Source organism: Epinephelus moara, chromosome 7 (assembly GCF_006386435.1).
Source record: "Epinephelus moara isolate mb chromosome 7, YSFRI_EMoa_1.0, whole genome shotgun sequence".
In the NCBI taxonomy this organism is placed as follows: Eukaryota; Metazoa; Chordata; class Actinopteri; order Perciformes; family Serranidae; genus Epinephelus; species Epinephelus moara.
Window position 1 is genome coordinate 31540233 of NC_065512.1, and position 22097 is coordinate 31562329.

A 22097-nucleotide genomic window follows, 5' to 3' on the forward strand; every position below is an offset into this window, starting at 1 on the left:
ACTACTGGTCTCCTCCAATTGCTTACCTTAACATTTTGTGACAGTTCTATAAGGGGTTCACAAAGATGTAGCCTATAGGCCCACCAGTCATGCATTTATGGACTGGTAGGGGATCTGGCTCAAAAAGGCCCATTCAGCTTTCCATAAACAGAAGCATTTCCTTATACTCATCATACTTATCATATCTGATTTGTCTTTCTACCCAAACATGTCAGTCTGAGAGTAAGTTAATACTGCAAGAGTTTTTACCCATGCTGTCCCTTTCCCATGTACAGTATCTATCTATCTATCTATCTATCTATCTATCTATCTATCTATCTATCTATCTGTCTGTCTGTCTGTCTGTCTGTCTAATCTACAGCTTTGTTGCAGATTGTTAGCTGTTGCTATGGCCACAAGCAGCGCTTAGCAACCATAACCCTCTGCGCAGGCGCAGTCTTCGTTAATGATGCACTGTGGGATTGCTGTATATTGACATGGCAACCAGGCGACAGAGCCACCAAGTTGTTTTTACTCCATATTAGTTTTTTGCCGTCTGTTCTGCGTGTAAACGTCTTAGCTTTACTTTCGACCGCTGCCATGAATGGGGCAGTGGTAAAGAAGACCCAGGACACGCTGGGCAAAGTGATAAAGAAGCCGCCTCTCACGGAGAAACTGCTTAGCAAGCCGCCGTTTCGATACCTTCATGATATCTTCAATGAGGTGAGACTGACATGCTAACGCTATGCTAACGTTAGCAACCTGGCGTCCGTTTAACTAACTCTATGAGCCAATGTTGCCCATATTTATGAAAAGCTAAGGCCAACTTTACCTATGTAATTTAAAAACACAGACAAGCTAGCCAGTTAGCTCGCTAACATAACAGCGTTAGCATGAACAATGCTAACCAAATAACTTAAGTTAGCTAACGTTAACATTAACTTCGCAGTAACATTAACGTTACTGCCTCTGCAGCTTTTTACAAGCTATCAATCCGTCTGACGTACGAATAATGTTGGCCAAGCAGCTCACTCCTTATGGTCGACCATTAACCAAAGAAATAATTGCTAATGTTCATTGAAAATTCAATATGAGGTGGCCTTAGAAGTTTAAAAAGTGAGTTAGCAAGTAAGCTAGCTAGCCGTGTCTACGGCGTCGTCTTGTTGCTAGGCACGACCAGAGCACACACGGGGATCAACAAACCAATTTTATCCACTACAAGCTAAATACAGTGACATTTGTAAGTACTAAGTTAGTTAAATTTGTCTGGTTCTTCGAATCCGTCGCGCTGAGCTCACCAATGCTTAGCAGCTTATTGCAGCTGGGCTGTCTGATAACACCTACGGCTATTAAGGCTTACCTTGTGTCATAATGTATAGCTATGTATGTGTACAACACTGTTACCGTTTTTGATTCTGTTTTTGTTATTCAAAGCTGCTTGCAAATTTGAGACACACGTGAGCACGTTACAGATATACTTGAAACCTTGAGTCCCTTTTGGAAAGGCTGATGAGAAGCTTAGTGATGTACTTCACGGTTAAATGTCTGATTCCTTGGCAGTTGGTATCTGTTTAGCCACAGCAGCTGTTCAGGTACAAACTGGGGTCAGCTACTACTTACCAATCAACCTTTTACTTTCATATACTCCGTGTGCAGCATGGAGATAGTATACCCCTTGCGGACTGGATGAGTTAGCTGATCTAAAAAAAGTTGTCTTTCGCAGATAGAGAATTTAGATATAACACGCCCCTTTTCCTCAACAAAAAGCATTAACTAAGTGGTTCCTGAAGAAGGTTAAAACAAAACTTGTGTTGGTATTTAATTTCATAATATCTGAAAGCTGAGTAGTGACTGCTGCACCGTCTAATTTATTGATGTTATCAAGACTGAACTTGGAATTCAAACAATTGCCAAGTTATAAACTCCAAAAAATCTGAGCAGTTAAAGGCCAGGTAACATGGATGAAATAGATGTGGTACCAGAAATATAGGTGTTGCATAAAATAACACAGCACAGGAAAGACTGCATCAACTCTGTTGCCCACTTTGTTGTTAGTGCCCTGAGCTTGTAACTTATTTCCATTCTGCTGTAGAAAAATTTCATGTGAAATCAAAGTCTAATCTGATCTATATTATGAAAACACTTTTTCTCAACTGCATTTTCTCTGTTTTTCACGGCCAACATTTTACACACATCAGAATCCTTTGACACAAGGTGTCAAGCACAGTAAAATCTGTTTCACTTTTCTAAACAGAAGTGAGATCTCATTCTCACTCTCCACCTGTTGAGTAGTTTAATATTTCACTGCAGGTCATGTATATTTGATAAAGGGAAGCGTGTCGGCATGTGTGAGTCCCTTCCTCTGATTAGCCACTTAAAGCTAATGCTGTCATATAGTTGCCTAATAGTTGTTTACGTAATATGTAACAGTTCAAATTGCAAATTATCTGACAACTGAATGTGCAACCTTTATCTCTCACCACTTTCAGATCATCAGGACCACAGGTTTTTTGAAAGGCCTGTATGAGGAAAATGACATGAAGTCAGATAACGTTAAGGTAAGCTGATCACACTCTGTCTCCACGTGGTTAAACTTCTGTAACCGCTGGTCTCCTGATGCACAAAACTGATATCACTATTCACTGGTTGACAGTGTTCCCCTCACGCTAATTTGTCTCTGTTAATGTGCTTGATTGTGTACAGAATATGTTTTTATGTCCTAAGCAGCAGCTTTATTTTTGCATGAGATCACGTGTGCGTTACATGGGACAGTCTGAGGGCGTCTGTGTGGGAGTAACTCTACACGCTGCCTCTGTGACTTACTGAGTGAGAGGATCTGGCAGGACATGACTTAGATGGCCTGCCAAGGTGTCAGAACTCAAGTCTGCTGTTTGAGAGCTGACCCCAAGTCGATACTGGATAGAAAGATGCTAGGCTTTGATAAATGTCACTGCTCGAAACTAGATGCCTTACATCAGGCATGCTACTTGAATTAAATTGTGTCTGTTTGCGGTTGTTGTACTTTGGTGACATTTAACATTCTGTGAACTACTAACAGATTTGTAAAATCACTATAAAAATGACGATCTGTTGATTATTTATGACTGATTTGGGTAGATTTGAGAGGAGAGCATGACAGTAGTCTAGTCTGTTGGAGGTAAAAGCATCTATTAGTCTCTCTGTGTTGCTTGGAGAGAGAAATGATCTCACTGTGGCTGCGTTTTTTAGATCAATAAGAGCAGATCAGCTGACATACCCTACCTGGGCCTTAAAGTTTAGTTCTAAGTCAAAGATGACACCAAAGTTTCATGTTTGTTGGCTCGGGATGAATTCCGTGTCCAGGTTCTCTTTCTTAGAACCTTTAACTAATAGTTCACTTTCATCTTTGTTCAGCTGGGTCATCCAGGATAACACTGTGTGCTTATTCCTATTAACTACAGGTCCTTATGTTACACCGTTGGCAGGCTTGTCAGATGCAGCAGGTTGATAGACCAGAAGGACTGCTTAGCCGGGTCATTTATGTGGAATAGGGTCTGTTTTATTTACATGCATACAAAAATGCAATAATTAAATCAAAGGAGGAGGGGGTATTTGTTCTTTATTTTGTGTCAGCAGTCCTTGTTATAAATCCAGGTTTTGCATTTCCTCTTTTTTGCTGCCTTACAAAAGCCAGCATGTTATTCATTGGCCCAAGAAAGTAGTTGAATCAGTCAATTACGCACAACTTTGCAAAATTTCAGTGTGTCTGGGGTAACTTGTGTTGAACCCTGAAAGGTTGTGCACATCTCAAGGGTTTAATCATTCTAAACTAGACTGGAAAATAATTCTCACGGGAGTTCCTTTACTTTCACAACCACATCCCATCTTGTATCTCTCCTGCCCACTCACCTGTACTTCATCACATCGTTATTTCTTTCCAGGATAAGGACTCTAAAATAGTCTTCCTCCAGAAGGCAATAGATGTCGTGATGCTGGTGAGCGGTGAGCCCCTGGCGGCAAAGCCAGCACGCATTGTGGCCGGCCATGAGCCCGAGAAAACCAATGAGCTGCTGCAGGCCATTGCCAAGTGCTGCATCAACAAGGTCCGTGTTCCTGGGATAATACACATAAACACACACACACACACACACACACACACACGCTGAAAAGCTGAATGGGAAATCGAAAACGCTCCCTTACTCTCCAATTTTCCAATGTCTCCAGTTCATTCATTGATCATATTTTCTGTTATTTGGAGAAACACTACAATGATGGTGCTACATAAAAAAGAAGATTCAGTGTGTGTTATTTTTCACATCAAAATATTTTACTCATGGGAGAATTGTCTAGCTGCCTCAGGGAGACTTTTGAAATATTTTAATTGAACCCTAGAGATGGAGTGTAAACAGATGAGCTGGTGCCGGGGGGATAGTTGTTCTTTAAACAGTAGTTTGATTTCATGTCAGGTAGAATGTGTGTATTCCTCTCTGATCTCAGGCAGCATTTTTGCTGTTGCCGTTTTGAAGACATCTGGTTACAATTGTAATAGAAATACTTCAGGTTTTTCAACTGTGATACATTTAGTGAAGCTAAATCAATCAGACAAGTCAGCTGGTCAAATATGTGCTACATGCTTGCTGATAAATCCAATAAAAAAAATGCCACCCTCCTTGTTAAATACTCAAACAACCGTTAATATTAGTCATTGATTCTATAGCTGTATTAAACTGAATGATTCTCCTGCACTTGATTTACAGATGTCCAGTGATGATGCAGTAAAGCGAGTGCTTGCTGGAGAAAAAGTGGACATAAAAACCAAGGCCAGCACCTCCAGGTCCCAGGACAAGGAAAACAGGGAGGGACGTGAACGTCATCTGGATAGAGAGGTGAGAGTCCTTAGAACACTTAAGTTATGGAATTACACGCTACTCAATCCTACATTTGGTGGAAAATGTACTGTCTGTGTTAACATCAGAGATGGGGGACTCGAGTCACATGACTTGACTTGAGTCAGGCTCGAAAAGACTTGGCTTTAATTCAATATTAAAAGCACGCTCCACCTAATGGAGGCTTATGGCGCCCCAGATTCAAACGTCCAAAAATACATAATTGAAACCACAAAATATCTCCATACTGCTCGTCCGTAGTGATCCAAGTGTCCTGAAGCCCCGACACAAAAGGTTGTTTGGAAAAATGTCATTTGAACTCTGTTTATAGCCTCATTGTAGCCTGTAGCTCTAACTGCCTCTCTGTACACTGCGTTCACGTGTGCGCGATTGCGCAAGACTGTGAGACATGGAAACCTCGTTCATGTGTGTGTGCTTGCTTTCGCTGGTCTCGCGCTGTCTGGTTGGTGCAGCCTGGACCCAAATGTTTTTGTTGCCATTTGCGGAGCCTAGGCTGCCTACAGAGACCGGACTTTTTCATAGCATATTCAAAAGGCCATGTAGCTAGTGGATCATGAGGAGATGTTTGCTGTATGTGACATATGACTTGACTTGTGACTTGCTTGACCTGAGCAATGACTCGACTTGACTTGCTTGAGATTTGAGTTATTTATTTTTTTAAAAATGGGACAATATGTATTAATGGACATTTACATGTAAATGCACGAGATTATAGTAGGGATGGGTCACGATTTTCGAATTTCGAATAGTCGTTTTATTTTTGAAAAATCGATTTTTTAATGCGACTATTACTATTCGCCATCTTATTTCTCCCCCTATATTTGACATGCAATTCAGCTCCTAACCGCACGAGGGCAGTCTAGGATTGCTACAGCGGTGTGAGATGGGCTACCAGCTAGTTTGATGCTCTTCTACAAACAGGAGAAACATGCAGAGACTACTACTCCTTGAGGGATGTCCGCAGTCATTCGGGCTTTCATAGTCGAGCGCACTTCCGCGTTGTAGCTTCCTGTAAAAATGTCCGTGAAAAATCCCCGCGATGTGAAAAATACATGCCGAGCAGTCACCGGTGTGCGCGCACAGGGCTTGCGGACATCCGCTTTGAGTCCGTGCGGACCTCCGCAGAGTCCGTTCCGCCCGAGTATGTTCGGGCCTTTAAAGATGAATGGATCTCTGTGTGCGTGGCTCCGGGGGGGGCGATTATTCGAAAAATTGTCGAACAGTTGCCACGATTTTCGAATAGTGTTTTTGCTTGTGTTGCCCATCCCTAGATTATAGCCAGGTGGCTAATTTCCATCTTCAGTCCCATTGACTTATAGCAGGGACTTGACTTGACTTGCTTGATTTTCACCACAACTAACTTGGGACTTGCTTGAGACTTGAAGGTAAAGACTTGAGACTTGCTTGTGAGTTGCACATGTGTGACTTTCCCCCATGTCTGGTTAACATATAGCTAGAGATGATCAAATGCTGAGTTCACCAATATGTAGACGTAGCTGACATAAAGTCCTCACCCTATGTGTTGGCATGAAATATTCCAGGAGAAGAAAAAGATTACAGAGCGCAGCGGGAGCCGGGACCAGAAGGACCCAGACCAGCCCAAAGAACAGGAGAGTCGACGCAGAGATGGGGAGAAAGAGCACCAACGCGACAGGGAGCGCTCTGACAAGCACCACCGCAGTGAACAGGACCACCACGCCAAAGACCACGACAAGGACAAGAGCCGTGACCGGGATCGAGACAAGGATAAAGACAAAGGACGAGTCAAAGACAGGGACAAGGAGAAAGACAGAGAGAGGGATCGAGAAAGGGATAAAGACAGGGAGAGGGACAAAGGCAGAGAGAAGACGAGAGATAGGGATTCTCACAGAGACCGGGAAAGAGACAAAGACAAACGAAGAGACAGAGACAAAGACCGGGAGAAAGAGAGAGAGCGACACAAAGAGGGGGAAGAGAGGAAAAAAAGTGGAGACAGCAAGGTATGCCCCGTCCTTTTAACCCCACTCATGTCTTCAGTGTTACCAACAACTGCCACTATTTACATTCCGTGTGTATTTGTTTGCTTAGGCCAGAGTATCAGAGGAGCCACAGCAGAAACCCAGCCCTGAGCCCAGCAAAACAGCCAAATCCGTGCCAGTAGTAAGTTCTGCCCATAGAAAACTCACACAATATAATGTCTAACATTGGGGCCATTAGATTTTCTCATCTTTAATTGGGTGTGGCAGAGTTCCCTGTATGTCAAGTCAGCCAGTTAAGGAAACATAGAGTTGGTCACTGATTTCACATGTTCAATTAAACTTGACTTTTCATGCAACTTGTTTTCTATGTTTTTACATTGTGCCTATTATTCTTGCAAGGAACCAGATGATGAGGTATTCAACCCTGCAGAAACTTTTTTTTTTTTTTTAGAACATTAGAGCTATACAGTATATTGCATTTTAGTGTTAGAATGTAGTGACCATTGCAATGTCCTGGGGGTGGCTGGCTACTTGGTTTAGTGTTAATTTGGGCTATAGTGTATAGCTGATCATCTTATGATCTGTATAACTGATAATGTGGCTGTTAAGTGCACAGTGTAATGCTGTGCTCTTTGCCTGTGCAGACTGCAGAAGCAGTTGAGAACCAGGTAAGAACTCAATCTGCAATTCACAATTTATTTCCATTGCCAGCTTTGCTTTGCTGCTCTTTCAACATGCCAGTGCCTTTGTATTTTTAGTATGACACTTAAGGATATATTTATTGGTAGTCTAAGTCATATTGTATTTTTTTGTTTGGCTGGTACTGGATTTGAACAGCACTGTAGGCTGATCCTTCTACCGCACTTCCCTCTTCTTGTTTTCTAACTTAGATTTTTTGTATTTTTCATGGAGAGGACTGTCTGTGTGCGTGGTTTAAAAGTTATTTTTTCGTGTTTATTGGTGCTTAATAGTGCCGCACAATACTTGAGTGTACTCCAAGCCTACCAAAGAAAATGATGATGAATGGGTATGACAGGTCTTCTCTATATTATTCTTGTCCTAAAATTGGATCTTTCTCCATTTTGTCTTTGTGTCTCTCACAGCCTGATAGTCCAGCTAGAATACCCAGGCCCTCATCTGCCAAAGGGCAGAGGCGGAGACCCAAGATTGGAGGTCAAGGTAACACCCTCCCAAATCCCCCAGCACCCTATTTTAATCACCTACACCAGTGAGGCATATCTCACATAGTTAATACAGATGTATAAAATAACTTCACTTTAATCATTGGCAGAAGGGATTTTTACCATGTCCAAATTAGTTTTACAGTTGACAGCTTTCTATTTGCACTCAACTTGTCCAATAAAATCACTTACTAGTTTCCTCAGGGGGAGGTAGCAGTGACTCATCAGGATTAATGTTGGCAGAAACAATAAACGCTTTATAGCACTGACTCGAAGAAAACGTTTTCCAAAAAACAACACCCTAAAAATATTTCAAAGATACACAGCCTACTGGTTCATGTGTTTATCATACTCTATACTTGTGTGTCACCATGCTATTAATATTTTTTATGGATGTATTAGAGAGAAAACTTACAATTACTTGTCTTTTTCTGTTCTCCAACAGATGAATCTGACAGTGAGGGAGGTAAATGTTCTCTTTCTTATCTCTCTTGTGCAGTTGCATGCAAAAAAGAGGAGAATATTGAGGTTTTAACATTCACTTAAGAATTTTCCTTGTGGAAATGGTGTCAACGTGACAGGAAAGTTGGTGCACTTAATCTAAAATGCATTTCAGGGATTCCCATGGTAGGATTCTATAACTGACAAATAAAATATTGAAAATGATCACTCACATAAATACCAAATAACCCATATTTGGTATGGCTTTTACCTCAGCACACTGCAATCTCAGTATTAAAAGCACAAAGCATGAAATGAATGATTTTCTAATCTGAGTCAGGGATGACAAAGAAGTGTCTTCCCTATAATGTCAGAGTGCTCCTTTGGGTTTAGGCTTCACAGTGACTCAGTGTGGGTGCAATCACTCACTGAGTGACTCAGTCACACACAGTGATTAAGGATAATGATATTCTTTGTTATAATGTCTGAGCAAGTCAGTCAAGTTTATTTGTAAAGGCCAATATTAGTGCTTCAAAGGCTTTCAATAGCAACAGTTCCCGACCCAGCCCAAACTTAGCGAGAAGACAAGGAGAAATTTCTCAAAAGAAAAAAAACCTTAGCACAGAGGGAAGAAGGAAGAAATCTCAGGAGATGTGAAACAAAGAGACATTCCCTCTCCTTTCACAAGAAGGTGAAGGCATTGAATACTGTTGGAGCTGTAGTTGGGAAAAAGAGATTAGCAAAACTAAAGAAAAAGTTAAAAATTCCAGAAAAATTAAGACTTAAAGGTAGGATCTGGAGGATTTTCAAACAAAACAAAATATAGACATATACAAATGAAATCCTGCTTAATTATCACCTATGGGCTTCTACTCGTGTGGTGGTGACTCTGTTTGCAGAGCTCCTGCCCTTTAACTGTATTTTGATGTTTTTGTGAGCTCGGACTGCTTCTGGGCGCAGATTTCCCCAGCCAATGAGAGAGCGCAGGTGCCGTGCCCGAGCGTGTCCGAGCGTGCACCAGCGCGAGCCTTGCCTGAACCTCTTCTGTGAAGCCTTCTTCCGTACCTCCAGGCTCCGTACACCCGGGAGAGTTGAGCCTGATAGGAGGGGCCAAATTTGAATGTGTGTTTACAAACAGCAACTGGAAAATCCTCCAGACCCTACCTTTAAGTCTAACAGGATAAAATCCATTTATAGGCCAAATGGCTGGTCTTCCCATTAATCCCACATTTCCTGCTTAAATTCTAAAGTACATGAAGGAATGTGTGGAGTTTTAGAAGAAGCACTTAACAATCAGCATGGGTTGGAGTTAAATGAGGAGGCTACAGCTGAAGTTACATGGCTGAATTTACGTGTCCTTTGCTATGGTGTTATGAACTAGCTTTGTCAGAGTGGTAGCATTTAGCTGAGAGAAAGACACTGGTATGTTCTTGTTATAAATGTGTGTACTACTTAATTGTCAGCGTTCATCATGCAAAGGACAGGCCTAATCCTCTCTATGCTGAGCTAACTACAAGTTATTGCTGTCCTTTAACAGACGGAGATGCTCTGTTGGCCCAGAGACCTGTTCCCCCGGAAAATGGAGATACTGCAGGCTCCTCAGCACCATCCGACATGGCCTCCAGGTCTGTGCAGTCCATCCTGAACCTTCACTCATTTTGCAAACACTAATTAAACGTTACTCTTAATCAACAAAAAAAAAACGCAGATTTGTCACATACAAAAATCTCACTTCCACTTCTTAAGCTTTCAGGGGCCGTTCACATGCCACATTTTTTGCGCCCTTAAATTCATTGTTTTCAATGTAGCCATGCAGCAGGTGTGCTCAAAGCCAGAGCGACACTGTCGCAGGCATTACCGAGTGCTTATTTTCCAGGGTGCGATGGTTACACCCTGAGATTAACAGAGTTCAACTTTTGGAATGCAGCAGTACACACCGCATATCATGATGAGCAACAACCAATCACAGCTGACTGATATCTTTCTGTTCTTCTGTAAAGTCTGTGGTAAATATGGAAGGTCAGCTATGCTCTCAGGATTTCAGGTAAAGAGGCTACGATACCATACTTGTTAAGGTTTCTCAGCAACCTCAGATGCAACCTGCCACCGCGGTCTTGAAAGCTGGCTTGATAAAGGCCAGCACCTGACCTTGCGTTTTTGGTTAAAGACGCGACATGTGTACAGCCTCTTACATCTGTCAAACATCAACACAACACAAATGAATTGACACCTGAACAAAATCTAATGCAATATTGCACAATATCCATGAAATAAATACATTTATGAGGATGTTGAGCTGCTAATTAAATTATGTGAGAATTTCTGGGGGTGTAGTACAAATGTTATTGCATTGCTTTATTTATTTGAAATTTAGGGTAGTTTTGCTTATGAAACTTCAGTTTACTCTTGTGCCTGATCTAGGATCAGCTCCATTAGATTAGACATTTAAGTAGGTGCCCTTTAATTTGGATAATTATGAATGTTCTGTTCTTTGACTGACTAATAGTAGCAACTGATTTGGTGGTCAGCTGTGTCATAGTTGTTTTACTGTTATTGATATTGTGAATGTTTACTGTTCCAAGCAACAGTTGTCATCCTGAAATCTGAATGACTCAGTGTAGCTGTCACAAAGCGAACATTTGGCAAATCACAGAGAGCTGTTAACAGAGGATTTGGCTTGTAAAAGAAGTCAAGAAACATAGCTCATGAAACAAAACAAGAAGTACTTTTATGAGTGCAAACATATTTAGGCCCAAAATGGTTAGTTTAACAGCTTATTGTCTTTTCAACCCACAGCAACAGGCGAATACCACGGCCCAGCAGTGCTCGTCCAGCACCTCCCCGAGTCAAGAAGCAGGAGAGTTACTCTGATGTGACCCCAGCTGAGAGGTGACTTAACCACTCATATTCATCAATGTGTCATTTTAACGCCATGAAATACGGACTTTTACATTCATGCATTCAAGCATTGTCCACAGAAATTAGCCATTCACTTGAGCATCTCTTAAATCTAAATCTTCAACATAATTGATGAAGGGCCTCCATATATTCTCAAATACATGCTCTTTAACCTTTTATATGTAGGTTATCCTCTCTATTGGAAGGATTGATAACATCCATCTTATCCATTAAGTAGACATTGTCACTGTGAACACAAATTTAGTCTCTGCCAGCGGGAGAGATAGATCATTACCTTAGTACATTATAACTTATAGCAAGTGGAACAAGTCTAACCTGTCAACAGTCGTATTGGATAAAGTTGTTCACAAGATGGCATGTGCCTCTCCTTATAAGCTATCTAAGTTCTCAGTTAGAAATGAGTCAAGCTCTTTGTCTGTCTTCCAGGCTGTCCAGTGCCAAGCCCTCAGCACCAGTCATCATGGATGGAAAGAGGCTGTCGGAGGATGAGGAGGATGAAGATGAGCAATTTCTTGTGGAGGAGGCAGTACCTCCACCTTCAGATGCTCCTGAGATGGAGGTGGTAAGTGACCTGAACAGCGAGTTGTTCAAATGCCAAGTGAAAGTTTTATCTATTATTTTTTTCTATTACAGATGCCTGCACAAGAACTCGACAGTGAAGACAAACATGGTACATGTTGTATTTTTGTTTGTCTCTTTTAAGTTCCCCCGTATTTCTTATTTTAGAAGAGTAATATTGCCACATTTTCTCTTGATTCTCTTTGAGAAATTAGAACCTTAACTATTCCTCTCATTGTTTTCCTCACTGTAGGTGGCCTTGTGAAAAAGATCCTTGAGACCAAGAAAGACTATGAACTGTCCCCATCTGCCCCCAAATCTAAAGAACAGGTATGTACAGTTACAGTAGTAGTAGTTCTCCACTAGAGGGCAGCATCAGCTCATTCTCTACAGCTCATTCTTATCAGTGACTCAGAACACACATTAAATCTCACCATCAGTTCTATGAACCACTCTTTCTGGAAGCGTTGCTCTCCAGGGCAAACGTTTCAACCGCAGTGAAAGGCCCAGTGCAATACTGGATATTATCAAAAGAATGATATAAACAAATGGAGTGTAGAGGTGTAATTGCACCGCCTTGAAACCACAGAAATGTTCCCCCTCACTGAGGCCGAGGGGCTAATAACCAGAAGTATGGCCTCTAACAGACCACACACAATTAATACACACATCAAGATGTCTGGAGCAAAATGAGCTTGTTTTCTGGTGTTGCTCAATATCTTAGGTATGCTTATTTTATTCTGATTACAGACCTCTCTGTTCTGTGTACAGTTTGAGAGTATCTGCCATCTTGGGAAATATCGTTTAGAGCGATCTTGTTCTGACTGTTCTCACTCCTTCCCCTTGTGTGAATGTGTTTGTTAAAAAAAAAAACACGATACATAACCAGTTTGAGGTTTTTAGTCCTGTATTTTGTTGTAAATGCCCTCCATTAAAACCCTGCAGCACACAGTTGTCAGGTTTTCTTGTTAAGTTCCTCTTAAATTAGACAAGATAAACCTTTTTTTCCAAGGTGAAGCATTACTGCTGTTGCTCATACATTCCCCTCTGTCAGCGTATTTATCAGCCAGAGAGAGAGAGCTGTCTTTCATCATTATTTGGAGTGTGAATCAGTGTGAAGGTTACAGTTTGGTCTGTCGTCCATGGTGTGAGGTGGCGTACGCTGTCTGCTTTGGGTGGTCCTCTTCACTGAAGCATACTCTCCCAGCATCCCCTCCTAGCTGACCACCCTGACTCTGATGGATGCACTGTTTTGGACTGTCATTCATGCGTAAAGGCCCCCGATCTATCCCCTCCTAACTTCGGCTTCAGACGTTGTCCCTCGTAACTCACACCTGAAGTTGTCTCAGCTTAGTCACCAGTGAACTGAAATAGCTTGACAGGGATTTGTATTTAACCAACTTCACGCGTGTGTTAAATGCAATTTTTAAATGTCTTTACCCACCTCAACACTTCCCTTCAAAAAATTAAACAAACCAAAAACACAGGCAAAATAGCAGAGCTCTTTGTGTAACATGAGCATAGCCCTGTAGAGTTTAAACTAATTTTCCTAATGGAGCCTCCTCAGTTTTCCGGGGTACCAAACCTTCATTTCAGAGTGTCTTGAATGGTCTGCACCGGCAGCTTATTCCAGGTATGTCTGCACATAGGTTCAGTCCGCCCCTCCGTGATTATTGGCCTTGCCTCGTCAGCTGTATAAAGAACTGTAATGACTTCCTTCCTGACATGAAAGGGTGGAGAGGTCAGCTTAATGGAGTCGTTTTTTTCTTGTAATCACGCCAAAACACGCAGGGTTAAAAAATGTAAATATTGAGCTTCCTCATTCTATGTGGTATGACGGGTTTGGAATTTCAGCCGCTGCTATTTGTTTTCTTAAAATGCCAGTGTTTATCAAAACACTGCGTCGGAATGAGTCACAAACCGTCCTGATTTAAGATCTGACATCATGTTCAGTTCAAAAATGTTAGCCTTAGGACCATTTTGTATATTTTATGAAAATCCAGTCTATATGTTATTGCCCCCATCGAAATTTATGTTCTTAGTCATTTTTGAATTAATTCTGCTATTGTTAATGCCAGTGCCTAGCTGCCCCATTGCTGTTCAGATGTAAATAAAGGGAATTCCTAAACAGTCAAATGATTGTATTTTGCCATATCCCACCACAGTGTGTGTGACTGAAGAATTTGCTGTATATTTATGGGGATGCCCTTCCTCATGACCCCTCGGCCGTATTGTATATTATTCCAAGATAGTTCTCTTTTTATTTAGACAAAATCTGCCCCTTGCAGCAGCTGCGTTTTCATAAGAATTTTTTGTGTACTCTTTCCCCCCTGTTCTTTACCCCCATCAAATTAGCCTTGATGAAGGTTTGTAATGTATAAATAAACCCTGTGGCATACAAATGGATGGCTGTTGAGTGAGAGTCACGGAGGAGAAGGGCCAGAATACTCTCTGCAGAATTGTCAAGAAAATAAATACTCCTCTCTGCAGACCTCTGTGTCTCTATAAACATCCAGCGTTTTTTGTGGAAACATAAGGAAATGGCCCTGTGGCATTCCATTAGTCATATTACTTTTGTAGAGGTCATATTGACTTGTTAGAGGAATTTGGTCAGGTTTATGAGGAGTACCTACCTGAAGCACTCACAGTTATCAGACCAGACCTCAAGCTCAACAGCACAGGCATGATCAGAAGTCATATCTGCAAGGCATTAAAAATGGCTTTTTCTCCCTATGAGAATATTTGAATAATGAGCCACCTTTTTTAAAACACAGTTTCCATTTTCAGTCACTGCAGTGGTCCCTTTGGAAGTTTCCTTTCAGTTCACCCTGTAGCCTAAGGTGATGATCTCAGTTGTCTCCCCAAGGGGCTACAGTGACCCTGCAACAACATCCTGTAACCTCAGCGGCCGTAAGCTTTTCTCTTCACCTCACTGAGTCCGAGCTATTTTTATGATCTAGGAAGACTTTTGAATGGCCCTCTATGAAAAAATGGTGAGGAAGCCCATAAACAACATCCAGAGCCAGTTCTCATTCTATGCTTTGCTCCCTGGCTCACCTCTCAGGTCTTCTACAGGAACACTTTGTTAAAAATCATTGGGACGCACATCAGTGTCTTCAAACGGTCACCGGTAGCCAGTAGAATTGTTTCCAAAAGCTCTAAAGTTGCTGCACAGGACTTCAATCATCTATGTGTCCTTTGACAAATCGTTTTTTTTCTAATTTGTGTGTGTGATGATAAAAGAGCAGTTCACTTGAGTTCATAAAGAGTTTCTCTGGCAACTGACTTGCTGTGCCACAACCTGCTATAATCACTAAAATTTGTCAGCTTGATCGTGGGCAAAGCAGCTCTAATGAGAGGTTTGTACATGTGTCTCTCATCCTCCTGTTTTGACCAAAGGGAATCTGATTAATGAATGAATGAAGCCTCTCTCCTTATGATGGAAGCTAATCTCTCGCTGTCAGCTAGCGTCTAAATTATTGCTTTCCTTGCTAATGATACCCTAGAGGTTGCTCCGCTGCTGACAGGTTCTGTGCGTGCACGCTGTTTTTCTCGTCACTGAAGAATGTCATTTTCTTGCCTCAGAAAATCCCTACAAGCAGTCCATAAATCACATATTTGCACGCATTTGCTAATTAAGCTGATTAGGCATGTGATGACTGGGCGCATTTCACGTTACAGTGTTACAATACATCCATGATCATTTTATTCTGCTGGCTCTCTTTTGAAGTCGACCCAAGCTGAGAGTTTGTAGTGTAAGTGAATTATGTTGCTGTCCAACAACATAAAAGCTTATGAAAACAAAATTTAAGAATTATTGTATGTGCTTCCACAAGATAGATAAGGCTTAATCTATAAGACAATACTGTATAAAACACCTCCTCTTATTAGTCCACCTGCCCTTTCTAGTGCCAGCTGAAGGCTGTGTCTTCCCCATTGCCCGAGGCTTTCATCACTGTCTGCGATAATGGGAAAACCTGCCTTGTCTCCACCCCTTCCTCCTCTCTCACCTCCTACTCCTCTGCGGTCACCACGTCTAAATATTGTTCTGTGATCTGGGTGAGAAAAAGGAAAACTAGGAGCACACAGGTCTCGTAGACCCCGACAGAGACCTCCATAAAGCTGTGATTTATATCCACCTGGACAGAGTGCACACGAACCAGGGGTCATGTTTTCACGCCAAGTTTTTTATTTTCCAACAGAGAAGTAGAGGGGGAGGGGCGAGGTTGCAAGGGGACGGCAAATAGAATGAAGCCACAGGTCCTGTCTGGGCCGCGCAGACCAAACCGCAGCCAGGCAGGCCGAATGAGCCGTAGAGTGTTTGTCTAGCTGCACGGTTCACAGCGCCCAGTGGAAAGCCACCCACCTTGTTAGGGGACCGCTGAGCCAAGGCGTTTCAACCCTCACACTCTCAAACCACCACAAATAGGTAACAAAGAGTGAGGTTGTCAGAAATTTGTACTTGCTTCCTGTAAAGACATGACGGCAAACAGTTATGTTTGATGTCATTTCTGCAGTGTGGTCTTGTCTAGTCAAAGTGCCTTTTCAAATTGTAATTACTGAGCTGTTTGGTTTGTTTTAAGAGGCAGCTTGATAAGGCAAACGTTACGTGTGCCAGCTATGCCAAGCATATGTGACAGATTGTGTGTTTTGAAGAGGAAGCTGTCATTTAGTTTATACACTATCACAAATATGTCTGCTGCCTCATTTGGGCAGGTGCTCCCATCTGTGGAGCCAAACAGTATAAATTGGGCCAAGAGTTGAACTTGAAAGGAGGCATAAGTGTAGTAGTTGTTACTCAATACTGTAGTAAAATAACCCCACTGCCACAGCCTGTTACTAAAATAAACAAGACTTAAAGACAGAGAGAGCAGAGGGACTATGTGTGTCCACTGTATGCTTGGTGTATGTGTGTGAGCGTGTGTGTGTGGCTTTAGGGTTGCGATACAGAGTACTTTGGCATTACACACACACACACACACACACACACACACACACACACACACACACACACACACACACACTCTGAGGCCTTGCGAAGCCCAGCTGAGCAAACATCCTTGGATTTGCTCCCTGCCAAGGGAGGTCCTTCCCTGATACCTTCCCTCCTTTTCGCCATCAAGGGACTGAGAGTAATTTGGATATGGTGACCCCCCCCCCCCCAACCACACTCCATACACTGGAGGCCTTCATCAACCAGTCCCCCAACTTTGGCCAACACAATTCAGCCGCACGTTTGATCTTTATATATACAGCTAGGTTGGTAGAATTCCTGCCTAACATTTTTAGCCTTGAAATCCTAAACCACTAAATGCAGCCTTGCTCTGGCTCTGGGCATTTGAGACTTTGCTGGCAAAGGTAGAATTCCTAAAGAGGGTTTATTATGTTTTGGTCTAGGGACACACAAGTGTTTTTAGCGTGCTTTGTGTATGTTCATACAGCTGTTTCATACAGCATTCAGTTTAAATCATGCAGATGGAATGAAAACATTAAGACTTTGATGTAGAAGAACTCGCTCGTGAAATTTAATCAGTCATCCTCGAATGCCAACATTTACGCTCCTCGAATTTTATTTAATGTTCATATTCTTTGTAAGTCTGCAGCACCACAGATTTAATTCCTCCAAACCTCACCCATTGTATTCACCAACTTCACTTTCAGAATGTAGTGTCTGAAGCGGCGCGGAAGAAAGAGCGGGACATGGTGACGCGGGAGATAGAGCGGCTCCGCTCATCCATTCAGACAGTGTGCCGCAGCACGCTGCCTTTGGGGAAGATCATGGACTACATACAGGAGGACATGGACGCCATGCAGGCTGAACTGCACACCTGGCGGCGGGAGAACAAAGAGCACGCCCAGGCCTTGCTGCAGGAGCAGAGGTAGGGTTGGCACATACACAACACACTAAAAAGTGTAGTGCTAGCACAGCTATACAGACTCAAGTTCTCATTAAAAGTGCTGCAGTTTCACAAGAAAATTCCTATCAATTTCTGTTCCACTTGTACCATCTACCTTTTTTTCTTTTAAAACACAGGTCATATGTGGATGTACTCACACTGTCATTTTAAATATTGTGTGACGTGTTGTTATACTTCTGTTATCTTGAATTAATAGTATTAAGCATCTCTGATGTGGCTGCTTGAGTAACATTTTGTTACGGCTAAGTGTTTCGTTACTGTATTTTCTGGTCACTATGGTTAATTTCTCAACCTGTTTTCATATTATTGCATGTAAACAATTAATAATCCCTTTGTTTTACTGCAGGGCAACGGACAGAGCAGTGGAGCCTCTCAAGTCAGAACTAGCCGAGCTGGAGCAGCTGATCAAGGACCAGCAGGACAAGATCTGTGCTGTAAAGTCCAACATACTGAAGAATGAAGAGAAGATCCAGAAGATGGTGACTGGAGTCAACTTCTCCTCCAGAGCCTGAAATGAGCAACAAGATCTACAGAGGAAAACTGAAAATGCACTGAAGATTTAGGGATGAACAGTGTCTCATTCTGAATAATGGTAAGACCATTTTTTGCTGGAGATGATGAGGGGCGGGACCAAACACTGCACTTTTAGGGATTTTGTCAGCAAAGGAGATGGACCCAAACATATCAGACACCATCAGTCAGATATTGGTAAATAAAAGCTCTATTTGATGGTTTGGAGGTCTGACTAACATCTGCTTTGACTGACAGATGAATGAATTAATAAATAAAAAATATCTTCCTGTTGTGCACACTAACAGAACCCATTCGTTTACCCCTTTTCTGTAATGGTGCCTTTGTGGAATGGGCCAGTGCACAGGTGATGACTTGAAAGTTAGATTAGGTAGTTGTATTTAATGCAGGGTGAGTTCATCTAAAGCCCTAAATATCCCAAACTGAACAACAAGACATGGTAGTTTGATTTGCTGAACACTTAAACCTGCACTCTTTTTTTTTATTAGTAAAAAAAAAGTGAAAGTTTATTTAAAGTGTGGCACATTTAGTTGCCATTGCCTCACTTCTTATTTTTCCTGGCTGAGAGGACTTTGGACTGATGCACTGCAGCGTAGGGGACGTGCAGCTGTATTGGACTAGTAAGCAAGATTGTTATAATAATTACATCTGCTATAGTGGTGTTGGACTAGCTGCACAACAGTAATTAAATATTCTTGTGTCACACTCAACTGGCTGATCACAGGAGTAAAGTTTCTAGTGCTTGCATGCAGAAATCTAGGGCTTATGTCCTGATGATCTGTTTTTACATGTCATACAGATTTTTTCGTTTTCTTCTAAACCTTTTTCTTCAAGCTTCCTCCCTCAATCTACGCTCCCTGAAAAATAGATTTATACTGTTTTCAGCAACCTTTTCCTGTGCTTACAACAACCGTATCCCATCTTGTAAAAACCAACACACACACACAATATCTGTATGTTAGTTCACTGCTCCACTTTTGAAGCACTGCTGCACTTTCATAGAGTGATAAGGGGAGGTGTACCTTCAAGTTGCTTGGAAAAAGCTTTTAACTTTTTGGAAAGAAAGAAAGCAGTGTTGAAATTCTTTCTTTTATTTCTTAGAAGACAGGTTATCTTATAAAACTTTACCCAGGCACACCCACGTAATGTACTTTCAGGGAAACATAAGCCTATATCCATTATTTCTGCAGTGAGCAAACAGGACAGCCACCATCATGGAGGTCACTCCACTCTGTTTGTACTGTAGGGTTTGCCAAATTGCTTCTTTTTTGGGGGGGGGGGGGGGGGGGTTGGGGTTGGTCAGATGGCAACTTTTTTTGTGAACTTTCAATTCTTTATAAATTGAAAAAAATGATATAGTAATATTTTTCCTAGCCCCTTTTGACACTTAGAGAATTGTGCTTTACAGATGTAGCTACTATGAGATATGAAGCAATACTAGATAGTAGAGATGTGAGACTGAAAGTAACCACTGTCCCAGTTTTCCATATGTGAATAAAATACAGTAAAACAAAACAAGCAGACAAGTCAGCCATGGTTCCACAGTGGCCTATCTCACTCTGAATGAAAATGCAGTTATCATATTTAAGTAATAGCACCAATGTACGTTTACGTTGTCGTGTCTACTTGTACATGTGCAGTTGCTACCTCTGTTAGTTTTACTGCAGATATAGACTGCCGGTGTTTACAGGAAGTTATATTAAAAAATGAAAAAAACTATGACATTCTGGTTGATGAATGTAATCCATATTTTCAAAAATGTGTTTTTATAATGTCCAGTTGTACAAAACTATTTTTCCTGGATGTGAATGTGATGACCATACACACTATAGTTAGACTCTCTTCTCTCTGCACTTCCACTGCCTCGTCAGAGCCAATGGCTACCAATATGACAGGTGGCACAACATCTCAATACAGCTATAAACTGTTGGGCTAGTAGAACAGACAGCCAGTAGTGCCAGTGGGCAGAATGTAGAGCTTCTGATTGGTTTGTTTGGACTGTTCATGGGCATCAACGGCCACAGGAAAGAAAAGGCAAATTACACTGATAGATCTTTACAAATGGGGCACAGTGCTTCAGTGGGGAATATCTGCATTAATGCTGTTCATTTGACTGATGTGTTTGAGAGCAGCAGTTAAAATGTACTCTCATTTAGTCTGATTTACTCTATTTTGATATCAGTATTATATTAAGTCCATTAAATATAATGTAACCTGTTGAAAAGTCAAATTTAAATGAAATCATTCAAACAAAAGGAGAACCTGCATGATCATACGTCTGATATGTCTTATATGAAAGGACAGTGTACACTGTAAACTATTTGTATCATATCCTGAGTTTCTCTTTAAACTGTATATTATGTATATGTGAAGATTGTATCATAGTTCAAATAATTCTATACTTTTGTAGTGGAGTGAATAAATGGTGACATTGCAATAAATACTTGTTTCCTCTTCTTCTTTTTAAAGAGTCAACGAGGAGTAGTGACTGATGTTGAGAGGAGTTACGAGAAATTTACGGACTCAAAGTCAAGTTGGCCTTATAATGGAAACTTAATGAGAGGTCTGGATTGCTTGAGTTACATTATGAGCGAAATGATAAATGACCGTGGTCTGTGATTTTGACAAGTTCATGTGAAGTCCTTGTGGCATCTGGCACGGCCAAGTCACACTCTCAATGAGTCCCGTTTCTTTTGAAGCCCAGTCCGACATGACAGAAGTGAAACGTTTAACTTTATTTTTAAGACCCTCAAGTAACATTAGCAGCAACTTTTCTCTGGCGAGCCAAGAAACAGCTGCAACACACACAAAGCGCATTAGGAAGCCGCTTTAACAGCTATTAGGCGAGATTTGGACGGAGCACTTGTGATGCAAGTCGGAGATTTATCCGAAGGCCCCTGGCAGAAGGCGTGGACAAAAGACGCTGGCCCCAGTCTCAACAGGTGGATTAGAATAAGACTACAGCACAATCCAAGGAAAGGACAGCTCCATTGTCCTTCTGCGTTTCTGTGCTTCGACAAAGAAGAAGTGACTTAAGACATGACTGCCTCTTCACTACTAAAAAGGCCTCAGTTGATTTTTCCATTTGAATTTCACAATGGATCATGCTACTAATGAGTGACCACACCTTTCACTTTCACTGTCCACAGTTACCCACTGGTACTTATGTTGGTCCCATTCCCCTTTTTAAACTTTAATTCTGAAAATCAGCTACACTTTGAGAGGATAAAACACATGGTCAGCCTTTGGATAACCTCTCAGGTCTGTCTTTGTTTATATTCTGATTAAATTACTATTACTGGTCTAAATATTGTAATCAGTGGGATGAGCTACACACTGTGTTCCCAGGTCTTGTGATTGTATGGGTGTAAACCTGGCTGCATACTTACATTAGGTAACAGTGTATGTCTAAGAATTGTAGTTGTAGATCACTGCAAGCTGAGCTGGAATCTGTTCATCAATACAATTGAATTTCAGAATTGTCTTTAATCTTCCTCAGTGAAAGAGCCTTGATTTTTACAAAGCTGAAAGTCTGATGCATCCTGTCCACTCATAGGGAAACATGGCACTGTTGACCTGTCTGTGTATTTTTAGAGCACCACCAGAGCCTCAGTGTTGAAGGTTCATATGTCATCACAGTCATAGAGCCATGGCTGCATGCCTCCCTGGTGTACGTTACCCAGAAATGACTCATCATAGATTTATGGATGAAGATTTTAGGTATAT

General features: G+C 41.6%; 1 protein-coding gene across 4 annotated transcripts; it reads left to right on the top strand.

The window, feature by feature from the left end:
* Window positions 1–440: 440 nt before the first annotated feature.
* traf3ip1 (TNF receptor-associated factor 3 interacting protein 1) lies at window positions 441–19635 on the top strand. Of its 4 annotated transcripts, XM_050049750.1 has the most exons (16): window positions 442–702; window positions 2469–2537; window positions 3900–4061; window positions 4716–4844; window positions 6407–6844; window positions 6933–7004; window positions 7468–7491; window positions 7927–8002; window positions 8450–8470; window positions 9983–10070; window positions 11242–11334; window positions 11791–11926; window positions 11998–12034; window positions 12176–12252; window positions 17584–17801; window positions 18187–19635. In XM_050049750.1, the coding sequence occupies exons 1-16, from the start codon at window positions 580–582 to the stop codon at window positions 18350–18352; spliced, it is 1929 nt and encodes a 642-aa protein (XP_049905707.1). In that variant the 5' UTR covers window positions 442–579; the 3' UTR covers window positions 18353–19635. The 4 variants fall into 4 exon arrangements, with proteins under 4 accessions (XP_049905708.1, XP_049905707.1, XP_049905709.1 ...); XM_050049751.1 differs by lacking the exon at window positions 8450–8470 and having other exon boundaries at window positions 441–702; XM_050049752.1 differs by lacking the exon at window positions 7468–7491.
* Window positions 19636–22097: the final 2462 nt, after the last annotated feature.